The sequence below is a fragment of the Cyrtonyx montezumae genome, unplaced genomic scaffold (genome assembly GCF_038088225.1).
Source record: "Cyrtonyx montezumae isolate F1298 unplaced genomic scaffold, pur_monq_1.0 scaffold_17, whole genome shotgun sequence".
Taxonomy (NCBI): Eukaryota; Metazoa; Chordata; class Aves; order Galliformes; family Odontophoridae; genus Cyrtonyx; species Cyrtonyx montezumae.
Window position 1 is genome coordinate 10820234 of NW_027071903.1, and position 25723 is coordinate 10845956.

The following is a 25723-nucleotide window of genomic DNA, read 5'->3' on the forward strand; positions in this document are numbered from 1 at the left end:
CATATCTTTAAAGAAACCACAGCTTTAAGCATTTTGGCAGGTTACTGTTACCTTTTTGGAAAGTCGTAAGGTCTGTGTGTATTTGAAGAGGGAAACGAGTAGAATGAGGACTTCATTTCAGCTGCATTACTCCATTCACTGCTGGTGAATGCAGTGTGTTTTGCAGTACGTCACCTACTTATAATATTTTGCAAAATTATTCAGCGTATTCACAACAACAGTTCTGCTGACTTACATTTTCATGATACTCCGTTTGAACCTCCTGTGATTCTAGTGATATTTGTAGGAGTGTCTTTGTACCAAAAGCTGTTGGTAGATTGTCTGCTGAAATTATCCTAGATGTGAAGTGAACACAAAAGCAAATCAAGTATAATGATCCTCTCACACAGGTTTGCTGAAATCAATTTCACCCTATATATGATGACAAAATTGCAAATATAAGGTTGCTTTGACATTTCCTTATAAATGTTTTTTTCTTAAATATATTTTTTGCAGTGGCTTTGCCTCCAGAGAAGACAGATGGAGTTTGCAGTGGAGATGAAAAGAAAGCAGAAAAAGAAAGTGACACACGCACAGGTTCCAAGAAGCAACTAAAATTTGAAGTAAGTTTTCTGTATTCTCAAGTTTCACTGTAGTGACATAATTAAGGTAGAAAAATAACTTGTAGATCAAATAGTGCCCTTTGATGCATGCATATAGCTCTTTCCAATAGTCATGGGTAAGGGGTGGAGTACAAATGGTACAAGTCTCAGTGGCATTCTGTTGGTGATATTGTTCCTTTAGATTAGTACGTTTTATTTCCAGGTTTAAATGGAATGATGATGATTCCTTGATAGGCTCTGAAATGTATCTGAAATGAGGTGCTCATTTAATCCTCTATCTACGATCCTTTCAGAAGCAATTTATTATGCCACCTCCTGTGTTACGAGATCTTACGAGTTTGACTTGTGTGGACTGTTGCACTTGGTTGAATCCTCTTGATGTAGAAGATATTTGTGACAGCTTCCTTATCCATCAGCCTCCTGTGTCTGGGCCTCCAAAGTGAAAAGACCCTCACATGCTACAGTGGATATCTGCCTGATCAGATGGCAGGAGGAAGAGGATCCTGGGGGCCATAAGTCGGATGGTCTATTTTCTTGCAGACATACAAAAATCATAAATCTGTCAGACATTGTGTGCGGTTGGCAGGTTTTGTTTGTATAGGGAGAGATTTAATAAATATGAGTATTGAAACATGCTGTCATCCAGCTAGAGGGTTGTCTGTCGTGGTGAACAGAAAGATACTCTGGTACTGGCAAGAAACAGCACGAGTTTTCATCTCTCCGCACTCCAGCAGACATGGCAGATTTCCACCTTTCATTGCTGTCAGCCTGTCACAGTAATGAGCTTTGCGTTCCTCAATTGTTATTTAAAAGACCACGCAGCCACCTTGCAGCATGGCTGGGCGCTCATTTCCTTCTCCAGAGCAGGTTTAGTAGTCTGCTACAATTTATTTTTTACTGTTTTAGGCTGATTAAAAGGAGGCAGCTCAGCTGTTGCTAGGTGCTGGTGTGCCTTCGGGGGGAGGTGACATTCCTGCCTTTTTTTGTGAAGCGATAACTCTTTTTTGTAGGCACATTTTATATTCTCCTTTGAATAGCAGACATTTGCAGGCAGGAAAGGCATGATAAATTGCAATTAACAGTGCCTTGATATTTGAACATCGGAGGACACCTGTCAACATGGTTGATGCCAGTATAGCTGGAGCTCCACCGTGCCGGCAAAGTCTGTGTTTGTTCCCAAGTAGTTCTTGGCATGCCATAAAGGTTAGCACTTGGTACCAGGCTCCATGACTAATGCAGGGAAGATTGCCATGGCTCTTAACTAAGCAGAGCACATCCTCACGTAAAGATGTTATGTTAGGCAGTGAGGGACACAGAAGGATTAATGTGTGGCAAGGAACCAAGTATTGATATTTTTCCCCTTGTTCTACAAATGAAAGTTTTCTAACGATGTAAGCTAGGGGCTACGAGATTGGTAAATGTTTAAAAGGTGTAGAAGAATCAGAAACGCGAGTGTTGAGACAAGAGGTCTGAGTGTGAGGTGAGCGCGATTCAGCTTTTAAAGGTGCTGGAAATGTTTGTGTAATATGAAACGGTGTTTCCACAGTAGAGCGTGGGGCACTTGGCAGCTTTCAGCCGGGCTTGTTACAAGGGAGAGGAGACTGCCTTTGAACTCAGCAGGGGACAGGGAGACGGGTAACCGCTGTAGGGAATTGGTTTCAAGTCAGAAGATCAACCAGGTATTTTGAGCTCTGTCATGCTGAAGCTATTTGGAGCTGTTTATTTTACTTGTATACAGCAGCTTTCATTTTAATTGCTCTCTAACTGTTCTGTACTGCTTTGTTGTGGCACTGGATAATTCTAATTGCACAGGTCTTGAGAGAAAGCAAGCCATTTGCACCCAGGTACCAAAGTCAGTCGAAGTGCGTCCTTTGTTCTTGATTGAAGGCTTGGTTTTGGTTTGGGGATTATTTTCCTTGAACAAATTGGTTCGATCAGGTCATGCTCACTAGCAGAAGCACTGCTGGGTAAGGGCCAGGCATCGCTCCTGGGACACTGCTACTTGGCAGCCACTAGGCAGGCTGTGCTGCAGGAGCTTCGTGGCACCAGGCTGGGCTGCACCAACTGGTGGCCTTTGGGTGTCAGGCATCTGATGGGTCTCACTGGTGGGGATTTGTGCCATTTTGTATTAATGACCACTCCTGGGTCTATGACGTCCTGCATCGTACTGTGAGTCTGTTTCTGTTGTCTTTCTCTTCCTGAGTTAAGCAGAGTTTTCTTCCTCACTTTTTAGTGAGAAATTTTATTATATTCTAACAGCTTCAGGGACCAGTTTTCTTGTACCTCTTTGTGTTTTCTGCAATGAAGTAGAAAGTAGTATCTTGCAGATTGCTGGAAACCTAGCCCAAAGGAGTCAAGATTATCATGTTATTGTGATGAGACTTCTTCTGTTTGGTGGACAGAGGCTTCTCTGGGACATACCCTGAAAGCTTCCTCCCATGAGGAAGGGAGGGAGGGAGGAAGAAAGCAAGTAGCCTCCTTCTACAGAGTCTCCTCTGCAAACAGGCCTTTTGCTTTAGGTAATCAGCTGCTCTTTGCATGTTTCTTAGGAATTGCAATGTGATGTGTCTGTAGAGGAAGATAACAGGCAAGAATGGACCTTCACACTGTATGACTTTGATAACAACGGAAGAGTCACACGTGAGGTAAGCACAGTACAGCTGCCCCTTTGTGTGCGGCGTCTGCTAGCAAGAAGAGTGTTTTATAACAGGAACATTTTTTCTTCTATGAAACAGAAGTGTCCTGCCAACTTAAACAGCAGTTTCCTTGGACCCTTCCTCCTAGAAACAATCCCACCAGTAGCTTTCTGTTTTAAGATGAACTGTACCACTTTTGAAGCTGGTGGTTGTTCAGTATCTGGGATTAGCCTTTTAAAAAATACTGCTGGCATTTGAAGGGGAAAAAATATCTGAAGCAACTGAACAACTAAACACGTTGTCAAAATAAACCCCTGCGAATGTATATTGTTCTGGCTTCTATCCTGCTTTTCAGAGTTAAGCTAACCAAATAGCGAGGTTGCTTTCTGAAATTCTTTCCAGTAGGACTGACTATACTGTTCTGTTGTTTTCATGAATATTAGGCTGATCTTTGCTTTCTCTCTCCAAGTATAAATAGCATTGGTGATACTTGCTGCAATACCATAAGGGATGAATGTCCATCAGAGCATGCCTGCATGTATTTTTCTTATTATCAGGATGTCTTCAAGTCGTATGTCATGAGAAAATAAGAGGCCAAATAAGAGGATGTATAGATTAGAGTATGGTCCTTTTTCAGAACAGCTTCCATCCAGGTTGAATAAAACTTCTAGAGGAGTCTGTTCTATTGAGATTTTCCACATTGTGCTGTCACTGGTTTTTGGTGAAACCTGTTACTGGCTCCCATGCCTTTAGATAATCAGCTGAAAATTGGCAGTTTGTCTTTGTGGGCTCATATGCTGGCATCTGTGAAAATTACTAAGAAATGATTGAAAAGAGTAGGGTAAATACTGAAAGTATATATACACTGACATTAGACCACGAAATAAGAGCACAGATTTTGCCTAGAAGACTAAAGCAAATCTCTTCTGGCATTATGTGAACAAATTGCTAAATGCAGTGATTCAAGGTTTTTAATGTGTGCATGAGGATCATTTCTAGCTTTTTGTTGCCTCCGCTCTGATAGTGGTTTGAATAAGCAAATGAAATCTGTTCCCCTTGTACAAGACAATAAGCAGATGAGATGTTACAGGCCAGTTCCAGTTTCCAGCGAGAACATGAGCTACAGTGAGAGGGAGAGCAAGAAGAAAGGAGGAAAAAAAGAAAGAAAAAAAGTATCATCTTTGTTAATATGTGCAACTGACAGCAGAACTTACCTGTAGTTTCACACGAACCCTGTGGCAGACTGAACCCAGATCTTTTGAGATCCAAGGCTGTCTTCATTACAACATTACCTAACTGCCCAGAAAAGAGGGAAAAGCACAAAACACAACAGAACCGAAACCCACACTCATGGGTGTCCTTTACATTCAGGCATGGAATTCCCATTAATGTTAGTGGGAGTCCTATGTGCTGAACATAACAAGAATGTGCTTTTAAGTATGTATACAATAATTATTTGTGATTATGTGGGACACCAAAGGGCTTAATTTTACTGTACTTAGAGAATATGTTACAGCCAAATTCTACTTCTCCCTGGTACAAGAGCAGGCTGCAGCTTAACTGAAACAAAATGTGTGCAGGGATTGAAAACGATACTGCGCTGAGGCCTGGAGGTTGCCAGAACCTGTGCCAAAAAAAGAATCTTTAACCAAGGGTCCAAATAGGTTGATAATTCTTAGTTCTCTGCATGTGACTGAAGATAGTAACTAATAGTATGCACCATTGCAGTTTTCCAGTTGTTACATACTTCTTTTGCAAGCTGTTCCACTGTCATTTATAGAAAACATCTTGTTTCATTTTCCTTTGTTGAATCCAGATGCAATTTAAGAGTTGTTTATGCAAGAGTGACTGATGATAGTATCTCACAGATGATATTACCACAAAAGAGGAGTTTCTGTCTCTTCATATGATACAGCATTGCTTGTTCTATTAGGTTCTGAGACACCAACACTCTATATAGTGGACTTGATCCTGTACTCTGTTTAACAATTCTGCTCCTGATCCAGCAAAGGGCTGAACAATGGGGAATGTTAAAAATGTGAACAGTTTCAATTAAAATGAATGAGACACATGCTTTGAGTTAAGTGTGTGAGGCTCATTGCTGGATCAGCAACAGAACACACAGTCTGAGGAAGAGAACTGAGTTGTAGCAGTGCCATTCAGTGAGCTGATGAAAATGCTTTCAGAACCGGTCAGTGTTCTCTTGAGAAAAGATTAGTGTGGACCTTTTCTGAAAATTTCACTCCACCGTCTCCTGGATTTATGGGATTAAATAGTGAGATGAAATTTCTCGTTAGTTTTCTGCCTGTAGATTTTGAAGTGCTTTAAAAAGTGAAGTCAATGTTACCATCCTTGTTTTTCTTCTTGGAAAAGTGAGGCACTGGAAAAGGAAGTGACTTGCCTACCCACGTCCATTTCATTTGATTCAAATGTATTGTTTAAAACCTTGGACTTCACGTCCAGAGAGTTTCTAGAGGGTACACAGTGTAAAACGAAGTTTGTAAGAGATGTGTAGGTGGAGTGCAATATTGCAAGTGGACTAAGTGCTTTATTCATGAAAACGTTTGAAAACTGTAAATCAGATATGGATTCAGTTACTGGATAAACTTTCCCTTGGGTTTTACACAATGACAAGAGCATTCAAATTCCGTCTTAGTGAAATTTATTCTGGATCTTAACAACATCTTCAGAACTTAATACTGCTTTAATTTCCTTCTAGAGTTTTCTGATTTATTCCCTAGTCTTATAATTAGAAACTCATATCTAGTCACGCTTCTTGAAGGGATACACCCATGAAAGCATAATTATTGGGATGGCAAATTAGAAAATCAGCAGTAGTTTCTTTTCTCAAAATACTGTTTTTTCTGTCTTAGTAGACGATCATTTTTCAGTCCTTTTGGCATAGTGAGAGATAATTTTTCCTGTTCTAATATGTATATGACAAAAGTTGGCTAATAATGTTTCCCTTCATTCCATAGACCATAGGAGGACAATTTGTTATGTACCGCAGGTCTTTTTAGAACTGACAGCTGCACTGTAATTATCTTCATATGGATATTTGTAATCGGACTTGAGGCTTGGATAATTGAACTAATATGTTTTGATCCATGAGGTTTTATACTGAGCTCTCTGAATGTAATTATACTTCATAAACATGGAGCTTTTTTTTTTTTTTTTTTGCATTCAGTTCTTTCTTTCTTGGAAAATTTCCTTGCTTTGGTGAATAGCTGCAGAAATAAGCACTCAGAAAAGTTGCTTGTCTGGAGTGAAAAATAATAATAATAATAAAAAAAGTGGGAATTTATTCTAGACTGGTTGTTGAATAGATAGCAAGTGAAGCTCCTTTCAGGCTCCAAATAAGGATGATTCAAAAATTTACATGATCAAACAAAGCTGACGTTGCAACAAAAACGTCCTGCTGTATGTAAAAATCAGACTACAAAGAAAGAACAGATAAGACATTTGTACTTTTCCTTTTTCTGAAGGAAAGGTAATGAACTGATATTGATGTTTCTGTTCATGCATTTTTAATGCTGAAAATGTTCTTTGTATTTTACATTAAATGCACCTTTTTTTCTCTGCTGTTTTCTTTCCATTTCTTTCCATTTTTTTCCTTTTTTTTAATTTTTTTTTTTTTTTTGCTTCTTAGTTATTTTTGCTTGTATCTTCTTGTGAGTGAAAAAAGTGTGAGGTTATTTCTGCATTCAGGACACAGCACCAGATCTTTGATCTGGGAAAGGATGCTGGCTTTTCTGGGGCTGGCATTCATCACCCTGACCCTTCACTTGAAATTAGCAGCTTTTTTCTGTATGACCATTGCATTAACTCACGATAAAGAAACACTGAATGAACCAACAGATAGATCAGTCATGTCTGTCTGTGTCTGAGGGGTCATCTTTTCAGCCCCTTAAATTTGGTGGATTGCACAAGAAATATTAAGAAAAAAAATGCTTTCTTTTTTTTCATTTTGAATGGAGTCAAAGGCAACACTGGACTAGTAATAGTAATTGGAAGCTAAAAATGATTACTGGGAATCAGGACATGCTAAACAACATGAGTTCTATTAGGAACGATGAATACTTAAACATAATTTGCTCTTGTTCTTTTTTTTGTGGCCCCACTAGTTTCTCTGAAGTTTCTAAGTTCCTGCTTATCTCCTACTGGAGATCAGTAAAGAATTCTGCAGGAAAATGTGTGAGTGCACCATACATGTGTGGCCTATGCTGTACCTTCTTTAGTATTCCTAATACAAGAATTTATAGCTATCTATCAAAGTTTCTCTTTCTAATATGCTGTGTTATTAGCTGCTTGAAAAAATAGGATGTGAAAAACAAAGATTAACACTGTTAAACCTCTCATCCCTGGAAAAACCAACTGTAGTGTTCAGTAAGCAAGACACAATTGAATCAGAGTGTGTCATTTGCTAGTTGTCTGGATACTACCCAGAAAGCCTTTGTTTTTCTCTTTGTGGAAAATTATCACAGTTTCAGCTTTCTTACTTGATTAAAATAGCTATCCCAGCAGAAATACTGCACACTTGCAACCTTTCAGAAGTCATTTGGATTAGCACAGCCCCACTAAATACCATTAGTTTGCTATAAAGAAGAGAGATGGTTTTTTTCTTGTTCTCATTTCTCTTTACTGTTTAAAATACTACAAGGATTTCAGTCATCCACAATGATTTTTAAGTAGAAATTGTTTAAAAGTGCACTTCAGTACAGAACCCATATTTTTGGGAAGGTGAGAAACACTAAAAAATATCTGATTTTTCATGTAAAAAGCACAGGAGTTTGAGATGTGGGGTACAACTGGAAGTGTTGAACTGTCTTAAGCAAAGTAGTTGCAAAATCATGTGACAAGTAAACATTGTAATACACTGGCTGGAAAAGTTGGATTCTTTGGAAGATGATCTCTGAGACATGTTGATCAGTCTGCCAGAGGAGAGGAAAATTTCACTGGGTTTTATTATTTGATTCTTGGCACTGAATTTCTTGATGGTGAAATGTACAAGCTGGCAGGTACAAGTTAAAGCTTCATCCATGGGTTTAAGCAGTTCTTTAAGAAATGTAAATACAGATCACGTTCAGAGGGACAGGTTTCAAAGGTGCATGTCACCCCACCTACCATGAGGCTTCTGGAAGACTAAAATTATTTTGGAGGTAAATATAGACATAGCTGTAAAGCACAGGTATTGTAACATATGATCTAGTACTACTAATAATGATCTAGTACTACTGATTTGGCAGATGCCATTACCATGTTAGTTGCCCAGAAAGAGCTATGAGAAGGTAGTTTCAGTCACAGATCAAAACTCATTCCTCCCAGATCAGCACACTAAGGAATTTGGACGTGAAGCACCAACTGGACAGCAGCACGAGGCTCAAGCTGCCTTGTAGCTGGTACTTCCTCAGCCAGGACTCTTGACAGATGGTGGAGCAGTGAATGACCCAAGCAGGCTTGTTGGCCAAATCAGAACTGTCAGTTCACTAAGACTTTCAACCCCAGACTAGGACCACAAGTAAATGTATCCTATAATAAAACTGTTATTGTTGGTGTTCAAAAGATCAACGTAAGCATTAAGCGGTTACTTATGGATATCCCTAACCTCGATCTTGGTATACATCCAGTCTAACAACCACATTAATTCAGTGCCAAAATGCAAAGCAGTTCGGAATGTCATGGAAGAAGCTGAGTACTAAACGTCATGAAATGCAAAGGCAGCAGACTATGGCCACGAGTTGTCCTGATCCCTTTTGCAGCCTCTTAGATTTCTTGGTTCCTGGACATTAATTTGGGTTAACCCATGCCTGTTTGGCTGTGTAACTCATCCTGATGTGATGTGTGTGCATAAATTTCTGATTTGCCAAGTATGTATCACACAAGTACTGCATCTGTCCTTCCTTGTCAGCATTTGGGAGTGCTTTTAGAACCGCTGAGTCAAATGGCTTGACAGACCCCACAGAGCAAGAGAGACAGAGTGTGTTCCAAGTAGCGAGTTGAACCTCACCACCAGAAAAACAAGGGAGGAGAATAAATATGTCTTTGCTATCGAAGTAAAAACAAAGTAAACTATAAGCTTGGACAAACACCTGGTGTAGCTGAAAAAAAAAAAGGGAGGGGAATAGATGGTTGTGAATGAAACACTTGATAATAATCTCTTGATAATGGTTTTGCATAGAAAGATGCCCTGTTGGCTAACCAACAGTTGTTAAGGAACATATGGGAAAAGCTCTATTTCCCTAAGGTGCTGAGTGTGTGAGGCTCCATCAACAACAAATGTGATGCTGTAATATGCTCCCAGGTTTGGTTTGTGGAGGTGCAGGATTATAGCACAAAGCTTCTAGAGCGTGATTTATGGAGAGTATGTAGGAGACATGTATTTTGTTTGCGTTCTTAGTTGGTTGTATTTTTCTTTTAGTTGAAATAAAAAACCCTTCTAGTTAGCTGTCAGATACGACTATGTCTATCTAGTTTCAAATTAGAGTGCATGTGTGAGAAGTGAGATGTGTTTAAGAGCTGTGACCTGACTACTGGATTGTCACTGAGCAGTCTTCCTCATTCAGATGGAAAATGTCCATTGGAATGGCAGTAACAGCCCATTTAGAGACCTGTGGAGAAAAAGAATGCTGCCGGTTCTGCTTTTTATGAATATGTTGTCTTCAACTCACATCTGGAGAAATTTCACTGTGTGTAGAAAAATATTAGAGCGTACAGCTTAAGACGAAGTCTGGACCTTCTAGCATCTAGTTATTGTTTTGCCAATGGATGGGGTCAGCACAAAGCTCACAGACACCAAGTTAAAGAAGTACATTTATCTTTACGTACGCTTAAAGCAATGAGAGAATAACTGAAATGATACAGGACGTCTCAGCAATCTGCAGTCTCTGGGGAGCCCTGGTTGCAGTGAGGATTTGGAGAGTCTTTCCTGGCAGTTGGGAGGTCCTATGCAGTGCAGTGCATCCACTCGTAGGTAAGGTCTCCAGCTTAGCTACAAGAGAGCCCAGCATTTATACTGTTGAACAAACAAGTTTATGTGAATTAGGCAGAAACATTGGGTTTCATTCTCCCTTTCTGGATTCCACCTCAAGCCTGGGTGGGGTTAAAGGAGGAACCGTGGAAGTTTGTGTACTAGTAGGCCTTGTCACTATACTTCTAAGCAAGGAAGGGTTAATACATTCTCATAGACACTTTATCTAAGCTACATCTCTTGCAAATAAGATGTTTTGTCCAAAGAGTGCTAAAGTGTGGGGACTGCAGTGTTTCTTCTGTTTGAAACAATGAAAATGGCTAGTGTTCATTCTGATATAGGTGGACATGTAAGCATTTGTTCATGCCTCATTGCCTTCAAAGATGTGTGCAAAGCATGTTCTGTAATAGACTGGAATGGATAATCTCTGCTGTTCAAAAATGCAACTTCAGAACTGGTACAAATTTTACAAAGTAAGCTAGGTCACAGTACAGATATGGATGAGTAACAGTCTATTTCCAAACCTGAAGTTTACAGCTCAGTCACTTCTCTTACTAATTTTCCTCTATATAATCAACCAGTTAGGCATGCAAGAAGAAAAAAGCAAGTAGTAAGATTTACTGGGGATATAAAAATGACCAAATTTTTCTTCAATTGCTGTGTTTGTTTTGGTCCAGTGAACTCAATTTCTAGTGCAGCATGAATAATTATCCTTGAGTTTTGCTGAAACCAAAAGAAAATAAAGGCAGAACACAATTTCATTCATTCACATTGTGTTTTGGAAACCTGAATACCTCATATTTTAGTTATCGTTTTGATCTGGTTTGCCCTATTTCATAAATCTTATACCATTTGATGAAGAAAGAGTATGGATCAACTCGAATCATTCTTTCTGTCCGTCAGATATTTTACAGTCTCTAAAATGGGTGTTAACAGAAGAGGATCATGTATCCTTTTATGCAAGGTTCTGTGCAAGATCAGTTCTAAATGCAGTTATTTCTGAGGATGTTTAAGCATTTAATATTCTCAGGCCTAAACTAGTCCTAAGTACTGAGGTTGTAGGTTTCATACAATTTTCACAATACTGCATCTTTTTGTGTTTCAATCCAACTATAGGATATTACCAGCTTGCTTCATACCATCTATGAGGTAGTTGATGCATCAGTAAACCATTCTCCTAGTTCCAGTAAAACTCTGCGAGTGAAACTTACTGTGGCACCAGATGGCAGCCAGAAGAAGAAGAGCATATTGTTAAATCATACTGGTAAGGATATGCAATCAACAATGGGGAAAAAGTGTGCAAACTTTTAAGGGGATCTTAAAAAATCATCTTTATATTTTGTCAATATAAATAAGTAAGTACTTAAGACAAATAATTCTGTGGGTATTTTAAGCTCTGCTAACCTGTTCTAAGATCTCAGGTGCAAAATTGCCTTGCATTTCTTTCCATGGATGCTAAGCAAATTAGGGTTGCATTTCTGATTGGCTTTTTTCCCTTGGCAGCAACGAGAGGAAAAATTACATGTGTGGTACAATTGTGTCTGCATACTGAAAGGCAGATTTAAGGCCTTTTCTTTTGTGCCACTCAAACAATTATTACAATGTTCAGTTTGTGTGAAAATAGGTGTGGTATAAAAATGCTGTTTGCAGGTACATTGCTATCACTGTTCGTGGATAAAAATAAACCATTAAGCATAACTGAGCTTCATGAATCTATGTGTAAAAATTGCACATTTTTTTTAATACTGGAAGAGTGTGCCATTAGAAAATGGCTCATACTATGATGGACTGTTCACCTTATATTCGTTATAATAGCTGTATGAACATAATTGCTTCAGTAGGTTAAGTAGTACAAAATTAAAATGCTTACAGTGTTTTGTGTAATACTTCAGTAGAAAATGTGGGCACGTCATCGGGAAGAAGAGCCTTGATATCTCAGTTTTAATATATACATCTACTGAGCCAAGTGCAGAAAATTTGCACTGCTGGAAGGCTTTGTTATGCATTAGTACAAGATTGGACTCCAAACTACCAAGCCCTCCTGAGGGACAAGTTTATCAGCGTGAATGTGGCTCCATTTAACCAACCAAATGGCACTCAGCCCAACCCTGACTAATACTCTACAGCCAAGGTTGTGTCTGCTTAAAATTCGTCCTGTGGGCAAAAGCACTTTTAAGAAGGCTTTATGAAATGATGCATCACATCTTGATCTACGGACAAGAAAAAATGTATTTGTCACAGTATGTTAGTTATACTGATTAGCAAGGACAGCGATGTGAGAATAATGTCCTTTCTCTTGCTGGCAGATTTGCAGAGTGCAAGGCAGAGGGCTGAAAGCAAAGCCAATGAAGAGTTAAGAAGCTCTGAGAAGAAGCAGCGGGCTTCTCTGAGGTAAGGGAAAACAACTGAGTCTTCTGAGAGGCACTGAGTGGCTTTGAGGAATCCTCAACTATTCATTAATTTTTATTTATTTATTTATTTATTTAAAATTACTAAAGCAGCAGCACTAGAGCGTTTTTTCTCCATGGAGCAGGGAGCTGATAGTATCACTGTGTGAATACTTCATATAAAAAAGCAGCAACAAAGTTTTGATTGCATTTTAGGTCTCTTTCTTTCAAGCATGACAGTTCTTTTCTTACATTTTCTTCTACTGGCTCTTCAGAGGACATGTAGTGTCTTTCTAGATGCTATCTGCAGGTACTGTACCTATCAGTGGACTTTGAGCAGTACAGCACAGCCTTCTGGCTGAACGTGTCCTCAAACCTTTTCATCTTCATAGATGTCAGCTCCTGCCTGTCCCTGTTCTCTTTTCAGCCCATCATTTTCACTGGTCAATTCAATTAGATCCAAGCTTTTTTAACTCATTCTTGCTCAGCAGGCCATAACCACTTCTCCTACCACCGTTCCTCCTGAAGGAAGCAGCTTTGAGCTGGCACTGGAAGCAGTGTTGAACAGAATGGGGGAAAAATGGAGCTTGTAGCTGAGGAACAGACACAATCAGCCATGCAGAAAGCAGTCTTCATAGGGCATGTCCTACAGAGTATGCAACAGCCGGAGCTTCCAGCATGCTGCTAGCTTCGTGCTCCCTTCTGCTGTGGTAGTTCTGGTTACAGCAGCTGTGGGAGGCTCAGCCATGCTGGCAGTGTGTGTTTGTGCAGCTGGTAGAAGAAAATTCACCTCACTTAGCAGTGGCGTCTGCTGACTTCTACCTGCTTCTGTATCAGGTTCTCCTTTACAGAATTAGTTATTACGTATCACCTGTGTAGGGATTAGCCTGCTGGTTTAGAACCGGTGAATTTATTGTAATCTTGAAGGAAAATAGGGACCTTTTCATTTCATTTCTTTCTTCCTTTTTTCTTCTTCATGAAATTCAGAATACGTATCACAGCCTGAAAAGTTATGTTTGGTGTCTTTCAGTGGAATCCAGTCTGCGTGATTCATACAGAATAGCAGAATGACTTAGGTTGGAGGGGACCTTAAAGATCATCCAGTTCCAATTCCCTGCCATATGCAGGGTTGCCAAAGCACTAGATCAGGCTGCCCAGGATCCCTTCCAGCCTGGCCTTGAATCCCTCAAGAGATGGAGCATCCACAGCCTCTCTGGGCAAACTGTTCCAGTGCCTCACTACCCTCTGAGTAAAAAATTTCTTTCTAACATCTAACCTAAATCTAACCTCTTTTAGTTTAAAGCTATTTCCCCAGAATGCATCCATTTCCAGTAGAGCACAAGCACAGTAGTTTCTTTTTTGAATAGCTGCAGGTACACTTGCAGCCATCTAGAGATCAGACAAAAAAAGATTTTTAGTTCTTTCCTAACAGAGTGTACGATATTTTGGATGCCAGTCCTGAGCAGGCCTTTTTCTCCTGAGATGTGTAATCATGCCTTTTGCAAGACTGGCAAGAATATATACCTACCCTGTTATCAGGACTTCTTTCTGGTGCTGAACTTCAGAGTATGTGATAGTCATTTGCAGATGTATTTTTCAAGTGTTAAATTTTTTACAGCTGAAAAATGTTCATCTCTCAGGCAAGTATGGGTGTGCTATTCCTTTTCTGAACGGGGTCTTTTAACGGGTAGAAAAACAAAACAAAAACAGGTGATTTTGATACATTTTAATGTAGATCTGTTGATCCAAACAGGTCATTTCAGTGTATAGTTTCAGTTTGGTATAGGATGCTAAGAGAAAAGTGTTTACAGAAATACCACAGTAATTGTATTGAACTTGTATTGGTTTCTTCAGCTGCAAAATAATAATAATAATAAAATAATCAATTCTGGGTTTGCTTGGATTTAGGGATATTTATCCAAAAGAAATGTATTGAGTTGAATATATTTCTCAGGAGGAGGAGCATTCAATTTTATTAAAAATGACAACAAAAATGTTCCTCCCTTTTTTGGACAGAGGAAAAATGTTAATGGGTTATGCCACTGAGCGAATGCCAGCTAGATGAAATTTCAGATTTAAAAATGTAGGTACTTCCATTAGTACCTCTGTACAAAATCTTTTGTGAAATAAAGAGTGTAAATTGAAGAGTACTCCATGTTTTTGCTTACTGGCCTAAATATGATCCTCAGATTTCCACTGGCAAAGGTTTGCCCTTTAAATTTAATGGACTGTTTGATAATCTATTGCAAAAATCCTCCACAAGTTTGGAGTCCCTCTCTTAAAGTCCTGTTTTTGGAAATGTTTTAGGAATGACACCCATTTTCATTCATATCCACGAGCACCGAGGCATCAAATACTGGGGCAGATGCTCGGTCCTGCTGCATTTGTCCATCTCATCCTTTCAGTAAGAGGCCTCCTAGATGGGACAAAAGTGTATCCTTTGCTGAGCAGCATTAGACAGCTGTCAGCAACTGACAGTTCTTGTTGCGTCTCATTAACTGCGAGCAGGACTAAGAGTCTGGCCACTGTGAGTGCTGCATAGGTGTTTGTGCACTGGCTACATTGCTAACTGTCAGGAAAGCTCCCTGAGCCTCATCTCTCTCTCATGGTATTAGCACTGAAGCTTCCCCTCAAGAGTTCTCAGCACTGAGAACTTGTGAGAAGTGCACACTTTTCACAAATTCAGCCACTTAGGAATTCTAGGCAAGATGCGATTAATATTCAAGATAGAATGGATAGGAATGTTTTTTATCCTGAAGGTAGGAGATAAATGGGTTAGATTTTGCAACTGCTGGAAGCTACAGGCAGGAGTTTTCACCTGTAGGGCTGATACAAGTATCAAGATCAAGCAGCTGCATTCATAGCTAGATTGCCTAGCTTGTATGGTAGAAAATGGCGGTGGAAGAGAGCTGGCAGGCAGCTCTGTGAGTATCCTAATGCCACTCTGGTTTGTTTGGTTTAGAGCAACATGGAAAATGTGATGACACCAGTCTCTAAACATCCAAATTTTACAGCTGATGAACATTCTCTCTCACTCTTTCCTGCTTCCATGATTTGTCCCAGGCTGTCCTAAGCTGTATGTTATCTGTGAATGTGGCTTACAGGAAATGTCTCTGTGTTTTTCTGCCCAGCACTCTGTCACCACTCTATTCTATTTACCCACTCTGTTGCTGCATGCTTACCATCAGAATGACAGTCCATTGTGGGAATTTTAGACAGAGTTTTCATACGCTCCACAAACTCTTAAGAAGTTGCATTTTTTAATTAAAAAAAAAAAAGCATAGAATCCTTCGAGTTGGAAGGGACCTTTAAAGGTCATCTAATCCAACTACCCTGCAGTGAACAGGGACTTCCATGGTTTGATCAGGTCGCTGAGAGCCTGATCCAGCCGACCTTGAAAGTCTCCAGGGGCAGAGCTTCCACCACATCTGCAGGCAACCTGTTCCAGTGCCTCACCACCCTCACTCTAAAAGACTTTTTCTTTATGTCCAACTGCAATCTACCCTCTTGAAGATTGAAATCTGTAGCAAAAATGTGTATTCTTACACTGTGTGTGATACATGCTTGATGCATGCCTGGATATTCCCACATACAAGCAGAAGAGGACTGCAGCTGGGTGCCAGACAGCTCTGTTCTCAGAAGTACTTTTAGTTCTCTTGGACAGTGGAGCACATCTCTCATCAGTGTATAATTGCTTAGCTGTGTGTATATGTATTGCTGAGCGTCATCTTGCATGCAAGAAAGCTGTTACAATGGAGGGCTGTGGCAGTACTGGCATGGCTTTTCTTCAATATCTTGACTAGAGATGGAATTTATTGCAAGGAAAAAAAAAACAGGTTCCCCATTAATTTTGTTTTCAACAGACAGTGCAGTGTGCAGTGTTATTTAATTGTGCTGGATCAAACCCAACAGTGGTTTTTTGAGGATTGACTGTGCATTGTCTTCAGCACTTCTCTGCAAGTCCTGATAGTTTCTATAGACAACTTACACCTGGCAACATAAGTTAGCCAAGTTCTACTCCAGAGGTCTCTTAAGTTGACTTGTTAAAGTGTAACACCCTATAAAGGTGTGTCTGTGCAGGTAGGGTACCTAGCTGGCTGTCTGTCTAGAAAATAAAGAACATCTGGACATTTCCTCTTTTTTGAAGTCACTTCTGAAATTCAAAGCTGACTCAGCTGACTTTGCAGCTTAGCTGCTTTTCAGGAAGACTCTACTACATTCAGGAGATTCTACCTCTACCAGATTGTTTTCCAGGAAGGTTAGGACTTGTGACATTTATCAGAGAAACTGAAGATGTGTGTATGACACAGACACTAGGAACTTGGTTCTGTAATGTCCTGAACAGTGTGACCATAGACAGGATAGGAGTTCATGCCAAAGCTCAGTGGAATTGGTAACCTCTGGAAATCTGGAAATGTGTTAATAGACTAAAAACAGAGTACTTGCCACCATATAGAATGGAGCATGTGTTTAGCAACCCATGTAAGATATGAAGACAAATTCTGTCTTAGGCTGACATCACTGCAATCACATGGAGTGTATGAAAAAGCAAAGCATCTTGTGGTCTTGGAAGCCAAGGTATCTGAATGACAGGTAGTTCTTACCCTATTTGTTATATTGAAGATATACTGCTCATATCTGCAAGCATCCATTTAAACTGCTGAATTAAATTGTTGGGCATTATAGGCTACAATGTTATAAATCTCTAGCTGACTTTTTTCTGCCTCATAAATGAATGGTATTTCAGATATTCATTCACAGGAAATAGTTCTGCTATAAATAAAGTTGCAAAGCTGAGCAGGAAAAGGAGTTGAGATTCTGAAGCCAATGGCTGATCTGACCTTATTATGTGTGTTTTGGAAAGGAGCAGTTATCTCCAGGTGTCCTACACCTTTTCTTACTTACAGTTACTACACCTGTTGCTTGTCTTTCTGAAGCAGATACACGAGTGTATCTGACACAAGGCTTCCCCCAGTGCTTCCTAACAGTGGTAGGGACAGACGTGAATCAAACAGCAGGTTTTCTTGGGCATGCTGATATTAGAGAATCAGTTGAATGGATTGGCCCTAAGACAGAATGTAATAAATCCCTGAAGCGTTTTTATTTGGTTTTGCATTTGTAGTTTGAATTTGAAAGCCTCCTTTGCTTTGCAACACGAGGGTCAATTTAAATTTGAGGAAAGAACAGTCAGTTCAGGCCTATCAACTTAGCAAATCCAGCCACCCAGAATTTCAGGCATTTGTTGTTTCTTTGCGGGCCACTCCTGTCACCTCAAAGGGGCCATTAGTTGTTGGTTTGCAGATGGTGGTAACAACAATAAAGAACTTCTGCTGAATTGTAATTTTGCTTTCTGCTGACAGATATCACCAGAGTGAGAACAATCCAGAGCAAAATGAGTGCTATCGTCACTGTGTTGATGAGAACATTGAAAGGAGAAACCACTATTTGGATCTTGCAGGAATAGAAAACTACACATCAAAGTTTGGGCCAGGTAATTTGGTAGCTTATGTTGCAAGTTTTCGGTCTTTTCTTTCTTCAGCTGCATGTTCCACATCAGACAAAAGGAATTTTGAAGGAAAAGAACTGTATGAATGTTGCAAGGTGGAATCACAATGGAGTGGCAAATGTGCTGCAAGCTTGCTTTGAAGTATTAGTGTAGGTAAACATGGAGGTGAGCCTAGGAGAACAATCGTATCTGAGTTACTGAGTTTAGTCTACAGATGAGGTGAGGACTGATTTTTGGATAGTGGAGGTCATTCTCAAGATGATGCTAGCATACATTTGGAGGTTTTTTTAGACTCATTACGGACCAAAAAATCAGAGAATATGGGTTCATACCTGGAATGCTGCTTTCTGTTCCACAGTTAATGTGATTTGGATTTCCTCCTTTCTCTGCCCCCTGTCAAGTTCTTAATATTCTGCTTGCAGTTATTTTGGTGAACTTCAAATAGATGAATCAAGGAGAATGAAATGTAAAAACTTTTAAATACATATAATGGAATGTATGTTTACATATGTATATATGTGTGTGTATTATTTACTAATGAAAATTATTAAATGCATTTAAACTAGACAGCTGTAATTGCATTTAGTTCCTTATGAAAAATTCACTCTGCTTATAATGCTGTCCCTGCCAACTGTATGCTACTAATTAAAACTTCAAAATACCGGATGACTAACTCAGCTTGTTATTCTCTAGGATCTCCTCCAGCAGCTCAAAAACATGACCCACCAAGCAGAGTTGTGAGTCAAACTAGATCCCGTTCTCATGAACCTGAAACCTTCCATGCCCACCATAGGAAATCTCAAGTGGTTGATCCAAGCCACATCAATCTGGCTGAGAGTTCTTATGCCAAGATTGCAGAAATCCAACAGAGGCTCCGGAACCAGGACTCCAACAAGCACTTTGTGAGATCTCCCAAGGCCCAGGGTAAAAATGTTGCTCCTGTGCATTCTGGAAGGGCAGTAAGAAATAAACCTTTTCAGGCAGGGGCCATGCCAATGGCTTCCCCAAGTACACGGGTAGGCCAAAATCTTCCTTACCTCCCCTTGCAGTCTCAACAGGTTCATAAGAAGCATAAGCAGAGAGCAAAGGAGAATCACCAAATGTGCAAAACCTTCCAGTCTCCAGGGACAGTTGTGGAAAAGGAACATGTGAGAGACCTGCCCACAGTCATTCTATATGAAGGTCAAGTTGGACAAATGATACAGAGACATGAACACCACCACCACCACGAGCACCACCACCACTACCATCACTTCTACCAGACATAAGACAGATCCCACCAACATCCTCCAGGAATTGTCCCGTATGAAGGAAGCACATTCTTGTGACACCAGAACTAAGGCATTACTATGATTAATATTATTGTTACTCCATTAATATTCAGCTAGCATTTATTTTAGAGGTTATATGGAACTCTTGAAACTTACCCTATTTATATGTTGTGGAACTGCATAGCTTACTTAAACAACTTGTGGATTTTTTTTAAAGTGGCTTGTAAAACGGCAAACAGCCATAGCTTTTTGAGCTGTGATTTAATGCAGGTCGTCAACGCACTTCTTTACAAGTACTACTTCCATTGTAGAAGGAAAGATACTTCAAACACTACTGCAGACATCTAGCTTACCAGTCTGCTTGCTGTATGTCTGCTGATCGCACACAAGCCTTTTATCAGGGGAGCAATGTTCGAAGGTTTGGACTCCAGAGATGCTCAGAATAACAGAAAATACAAACAGCTGCTACCTCTAGTATTATTCAGATTTTATTTTCTTTTTATTGATTGTAATGTGTGCTACAGGGGGAATTTTAATATACTGCATTGGTGTAGCCTGTTTGTGTTCACATCCTTTCAAATTATCTTAATTACATGGAAATATTAGCTCATACTTGTCAACAGAGCTACACTTGTACAACTTACACTTTATTTTCTTTGAGATTCTTCACTGACACAAATACAGTTTGTTATATACTGGGTAATATTTAAATACACTTTTTTTTTCTCTTGCTTAGTCTCCACTGTTTGGGGTAACCATTTGAAAACAGGAGGATGTGAAATGGTGTTTTCAAAATCATCACTAGACTTCAGTGCTTGGGCCATAAGTATAATTGATGGGGGTTTGGGAAGGAGAGGGGTTATTTGGGGTTTTTGTTTTGTTTAAATCCACAGTTCTTTGTTTTGAGAAAGAATTGAGGAAAATATACTTTCTCACTTTAAATGTTGGCAAATATATATAAGATATAAATATAAATATATATATATAAATATGCACACTCTCAGGTACATTTTGTTGTGTTTTAGAGATCTGTGGTTTGAATATTAACATTATAATTTTTTTCATTAACAGTAACATTATGAAACAAGTAACATAGCATTTTCATAGGTGCCTCCAATTTAAATTTCTGCAGCACCTACCAATTCATGATTCTCCCATTAAAAAAGATCTTCCACAGTCGGCCTCTTCTACTTTTTTTCATATCCTTTCCATGAGAGAGAATGAGACCATGCTCACAAGACCTTACTGGCTGCTGAGAAATTTGAAAGTCAAAAGCAAATTGGAAAAGTGAAAAAAAGGGTCAGTACAATCAAGATTTACTTTCTGTGGGGCCCAGACTTATAATACATTCAGTTGGATTTTGTAAAGATCACTATTTTGCAGGTAGAAAGTGACTGAAAAACACCTACATCGCATTTGGTACTTTGAAGTAGGGAACTCCTCACATAAAAATGTAACTGTTCTATCAAACATATTTGCTTTTGGTTTTAATTATTTTAAATGTTGTGGTATTTTGTCTATAGTATATATTGTGAAATGTAACTATCCCACATTGTTATATGCCCTTCGTGATTATTTTTTTCCTGACTAGAGTTGATCAGTCCAAGGAGTATTACCTGACTGCTGACCAGCTGTAGAGGGATGTTGCCCATTCTAAGAATGTGGAGACGTCAACTTTTAAATAAAAAGTTGAAGGCTTTGCCTTCTTTAGGAATGGGAATAGAATCACTGTTTCTTGGTAAATAAGTCCATCTTCTGTCTCCCTGAATCAGCAGTTGTTAAGGCTTCTTGTCCTCAACAGTGTATCCTGTTAAATCTAAAGAAATGTTTTGAAAATGTGTTTGATCTGTGTGACAACTATACTGTTCTGTTTATTTTTTAAATTCCTAAAGTCCAAAAATATTTATATTCAGAACTCTCTGTATTGAAAACGTGAAAAGGCCACAAATTTGGTTAGTTACCACTGAGTTGTTCTAGTCTAAGCCTTTTTTGCTGCTTGTGTATCATTCTTTTCAATGTATATATAATTAAGGACTGCAAAAAAAAAAAAAAAAAAAACAACAAAAAAAGGCATTTATATGTCTAGTAGAAGGAATAAGCTTATTTATATTATAGTGTTAACAGAGTCTGATGTATTCAAGTGACTTATGTTATACTGCATGCAAGCACACGAGTGTACATTCCATCTAAGGAGGGATGCCATGCTATTTGTTTTGACAATATTCTTAAAGCTGTTCTCTTTTCAGTATGGCGTATGCCAGGAAGACTAGGAGGTGGGAATTATTTCCTAGTCATTTTTTCTAATGCTGAAAAGCAGAAAATGTTCTGGAAAACTAGAGTGCTTTTTGAGCTGTGTTTTTTTTTAGGAAAGGGCTGTAAAGGGGCATAAAAGCTCTCTCACATAAAGATAATTCTGCTCGAAAAGATAACAGCACCAATAACAGAATTCCATCTGAATGGAAAGTGTGCAGTACCAGCTGTGCAAGTGAGCTTCAGAATGTAACACAACTGGCCACTGGATACAGCCTTGTATTAATTTCTTTGGTATGTTATTATATTTAAGATTCAAAAGACAAATTCTACCCTTAGATCCTGTGAAATACAAAAATGATAATAACGTGGCATCCCCGTACTAAAACTTTACAGCGGCCATGTCTGAACATCCAGTATCTAAATACTGTTTTGCAGTTGTGTTACGTGCATTAAGTGTGAATAACATGTAGCAGTTTCTTTTCCAGAACCCAAACTTTCCGTATCTTTCAAAACGTTTGCTTTTCAGTATTTTGTATAGTAAATATAGATGGTTTTGACTAAATGCTTTATTTATTTAACAGCAAAAACTGTGCCAAGAGAACCCCCTGTTAATTAAAGTTTTACTAGTTCAGAAAGTATATTTCCTTCTTCTTCTTGTGGATTTCAGGGGCTTATTGCAATTGCTGTCAGTGCTTGCAGATCTCACTGATGAAAGAGCTTGCATTAACGATTTTGGGAATAGGATCAGATCATAAGGTATGGACTTGGTATGCTTTGGCTTTATAATTAAAGTGTTAATTTTAAAAATTAAATTTCTTGTCCCCTGCTGTTAGAACTGTGTCATGTAACTGATTTTTCAGGTTGTTTTTAATTCTGAAAACCTTAAAAAAATTCTAATTTGGGTGTGTTGGGGGGTTAAGACTGTGGCCAAATCAGAATTTAAAACAGATCAGTTTCTGGTCAAACAAAACATTTCATTTCCAAGGGGAAAAAATAGATTATAGTTTAGGATATTGTTCCTATTAAAAATGAAATGGAATGAAATGGCATTAAGCAATTTCAAATAAAAGCACCAGCCTTTTCCCTTACTTTTTGTTTTTACTTAGCAAAATGAAGCCAATCACAAAATTTGCACTATTTGCTGATGAAAATTTGAGCTGCAAAATTGTGCTCTGCTATTTACAATTTTAGAGCTTTTTTAAATAAAGACTGCTAAGCTCTTGCCACAACTTCAAGAGCTTCTAATGCAAAGTGGTCAAGCCTAAGGATGGCAAAGTGAACTCTCTGTCCCAGTGAAATCTCTGGCAAGTCTTCTGTGTTGTCACTGGTTTCACGGTGCCCGTAATATCATTCCAGTACTGTGGGTTTAATGTGCAGGCAGTGATTTCAGTATTTACTTCTAATGCATCTTACTGCTTGATGGTTTTGTAATAGCTGATATTAAATAGAGGCGTATAAGAGATCAAGCTGGTAAGTTAATTAAAATGAGCAGAAGTACTGCGCTTTATATTCATGTCATAAAGCATTTCCAAATGTCTTTCAAACATCTGCCATTGTTTATTAACAAATAGAAACTAAGAACCAGTTCTGCTCATGGCTGAAGTACAGGCTCCCCTGGCATAGCAGCAGACCACCCACTTCAGGCAAACTCAGCAAGCCACGTTATCTTTGACCTCTCTGGCTGTCTTCCTGCTCTAGTCACCATGAGCACAGAACAGCAAATACAGCTGGAGAAGTAACGTAGAGAAAATGATATATATATGTTTGTACAAAAGGTATCCTCTGTCAGAAGTTAGGGAATGCTGCAGAACATATCCAACAGAGGTGATCTCTTATTAACGGGTACCTATTGTGTTTGCTCAACAGTCTAAATGTTGCCACATAATTATACAGATATGACGAATGCTTACTGTTGTCCACATGTCATTGTGTACCTCAATTATTGAGTGACAGATTTCATTCGTATTCCAATTACCAAGAAAGTTAGGCCCCCTGGGGCACAGTCACACTTGGGAAAATTCATCGTGCTAGAAAATCTGCAAAAACATTTTACATAATTTTTGCCTGGAGTGTAGGCAAGAATGTTCATGTTTGGAAACATGTCCGCTAATCAAGTCTCACCTTTAATTACCTTGATGCAATTCATCAAAAACTGAAAACGCTTTTCCAAACATGATTTATGGTTTCAGTGGGAACTGAATCGTATTCGGCATCATGTTAATTATCAGACTTTTTCTTTTTTTTAATCTACCAAGCAGAAACGTGTTAGAAAATCCATGAAATAATAATTGAACTTAATGTTTTCTGCATAACTTCTTGAAGAAGATTTCTTCTCTAATGCATTTAGCTGCAAAACCACCCACAATTTATCACGTAATGATTTATTTTCTTCGCATACTTAACAACTGTTCAGTTGGATTGACTTGGAAGGGGGATATTTAGGATTTTTATTTTACTTGTCTACATTTAAAATGTGCTAAAAATGGGCTAAAAGAAACAGACTTAGAAAAGCTAACAACTTCCTATTGAAATTATTCAGTAGGCATTATACTGCATCTTATTTGCAGTTTGGATGGTAGTTATTAAATAGTGAGGTTTTCAATGATGCATTAATTTGCTTCAGAATTTCTGTACAATTATAGATAATTCAATCCTACTGAGCTAAAATGATAGAAGTGATATAGATGAGATCTTCTAATTTCTTTGTTTCAAAATAGCAGGACTTCAGGACTATACATATGGATTACTGTGAGGTTTAGAGCTGTGAAGAAAGACTGACAAGGAAAGGATGGAAAGATTTGTGAAGTGTGGGAATAGCAAAGGACCGACTACCAGTGGAGGAAAAAACAGCAAGGAGGCAGGAAAGTACTGTATGTAGAAGAAGTTATATTCATACCACTTTTTTGAGTCTCTTATGGTACATTTGTCACTCACAAAACAGCAACAATAGCTCATAGAATGCTTTTCACGGGGAAAACTTGAAAGATTTTTCTAGAAGAGGTCAATCTCCAGCATGCAGTGGGAGGCACAAGGCAGGAAAGTTATGGATAATCATTGGGGCTCATTCGCACGGCAGAGTGAGAAACAGTGCCCTGGGTTCCTGAGTACCGGTCCAAGACAGGAGGTTTTTGCAGTAGCTGGGGTATTTCTTCTATATGTTTTTGATATTTAGTATTCACCTTGAATTAGAACATCAGATCCTTTCCTTTTTGATTACAAACAAATTGGTCAAATGTTGCCCAAAGCTTCCATGTCTACCCTGTTTCCTAACTGCTAAGCACTAACTATGCCTTGGAAGCCTACTAACACAAGGTCTAATCCTGACATCACAAGAAACTGCAGCCTGGATCACGCTGATTGTCTTGTTGGCCTGGTATTACAGGGTCTGGAGAGTAGACAGTTCCAGAAGTTTCTTAAGAATGTTGAAGACAGTGTTAAGGGGCTTTATATATTTGGAAATGGGCAAGAATTAATCTAGCAGTATCAGGAGTGCTGATAATAATGTGCACTGTGCTTTCTGGGTTTTTGTATGTTTTGTTTTACAGTGTGTTTAGGAAGTAGGGTTGGTGTCTTCCTTTGAGTGCCTAGTCCATATAGACAAAGCAGCCTGTAATTGCTCCCAGCTAAGGGGTGTGCTATTTTGGTGAGCCTGTACTTTATGAATGAAAACCGGGTTCAGATCCTTTTGGTGCTGAGTGCTTATTCTTGCACTTAATCGTTCCCATTCTGTTCTATTTGTTCAGTGAAGCACATTAAGGCTTTGTGAATTTCCTAATAAAACACCTAATTAACTGGGCCAAATTTGTCTCTCGCTTCACACATGGAAACCAGGAAACATGGAAACCCCATGCATGTCTTTGAATTTGGACCTTCAAATGCAGTTTGCTATATGAGTCATCATTTTTTCTTGTACTAATTTCAGATATTTGATAAGCTCTTTTTATGGTTTACAAGTTTAAAAAGACAAATAAAACTTTGTAGATTAAAATGTTGTTTTGGAGCTTGTATTTTGTCTGTTCTCACTGGAGTTCTGTGAAAGGCCTTTTTCTGTGGGCTTTAGTTTAAACCTGCAAAGTGATTTTGGAGTGGGTGTTTATAGTT

At 38.8% G+C, this 25723-nt stretch overlaps 1 protein-coding gene across 6 annotated transcripts in view; it reads left to right on the forward strand.

Moving 5' to 3' along the window:
* The window catches only part of NKD1 (NKD inhibitor of WNT signaling pathway 1), a 118881-nt gene that overhangs the window by 82695 nt on the left and 10463 nt on the right, over nt 1-25723 (forward strand). For 4 of the 6 annotated variants that reach the window (XM_065733259.1, XM_065733258.1, XM_065733257.1 and 1 more), the window contains 6 exons: nt 496-602; nt 3152-3247; nt 11322-11469; nt 12512-12596; nt 17953-18083; nt 18792-20522. In XM_065733259.1, the coding sequence (XP_065589331.1) occupies nt 496-602; nt 3152-3247; nt 11322-11469; nt 12512-12596; nt 17953-18083; nt 18792-19366 (1142 nt within the window). In that variant the 3' untranslated portion in view covers nt 19367-20522. Of the gene's footprint in view, nt 1-495; nt 603-3151; nt 3248-11321; nt 11470-12511; nt 12597-17952; nt 18084-18791; nt 20523-25723 lie in introns of those variants that run through there. The other 2 variants (XR_010622003.1, XM_065733260.1) reach the window with 2 other exon arrangements.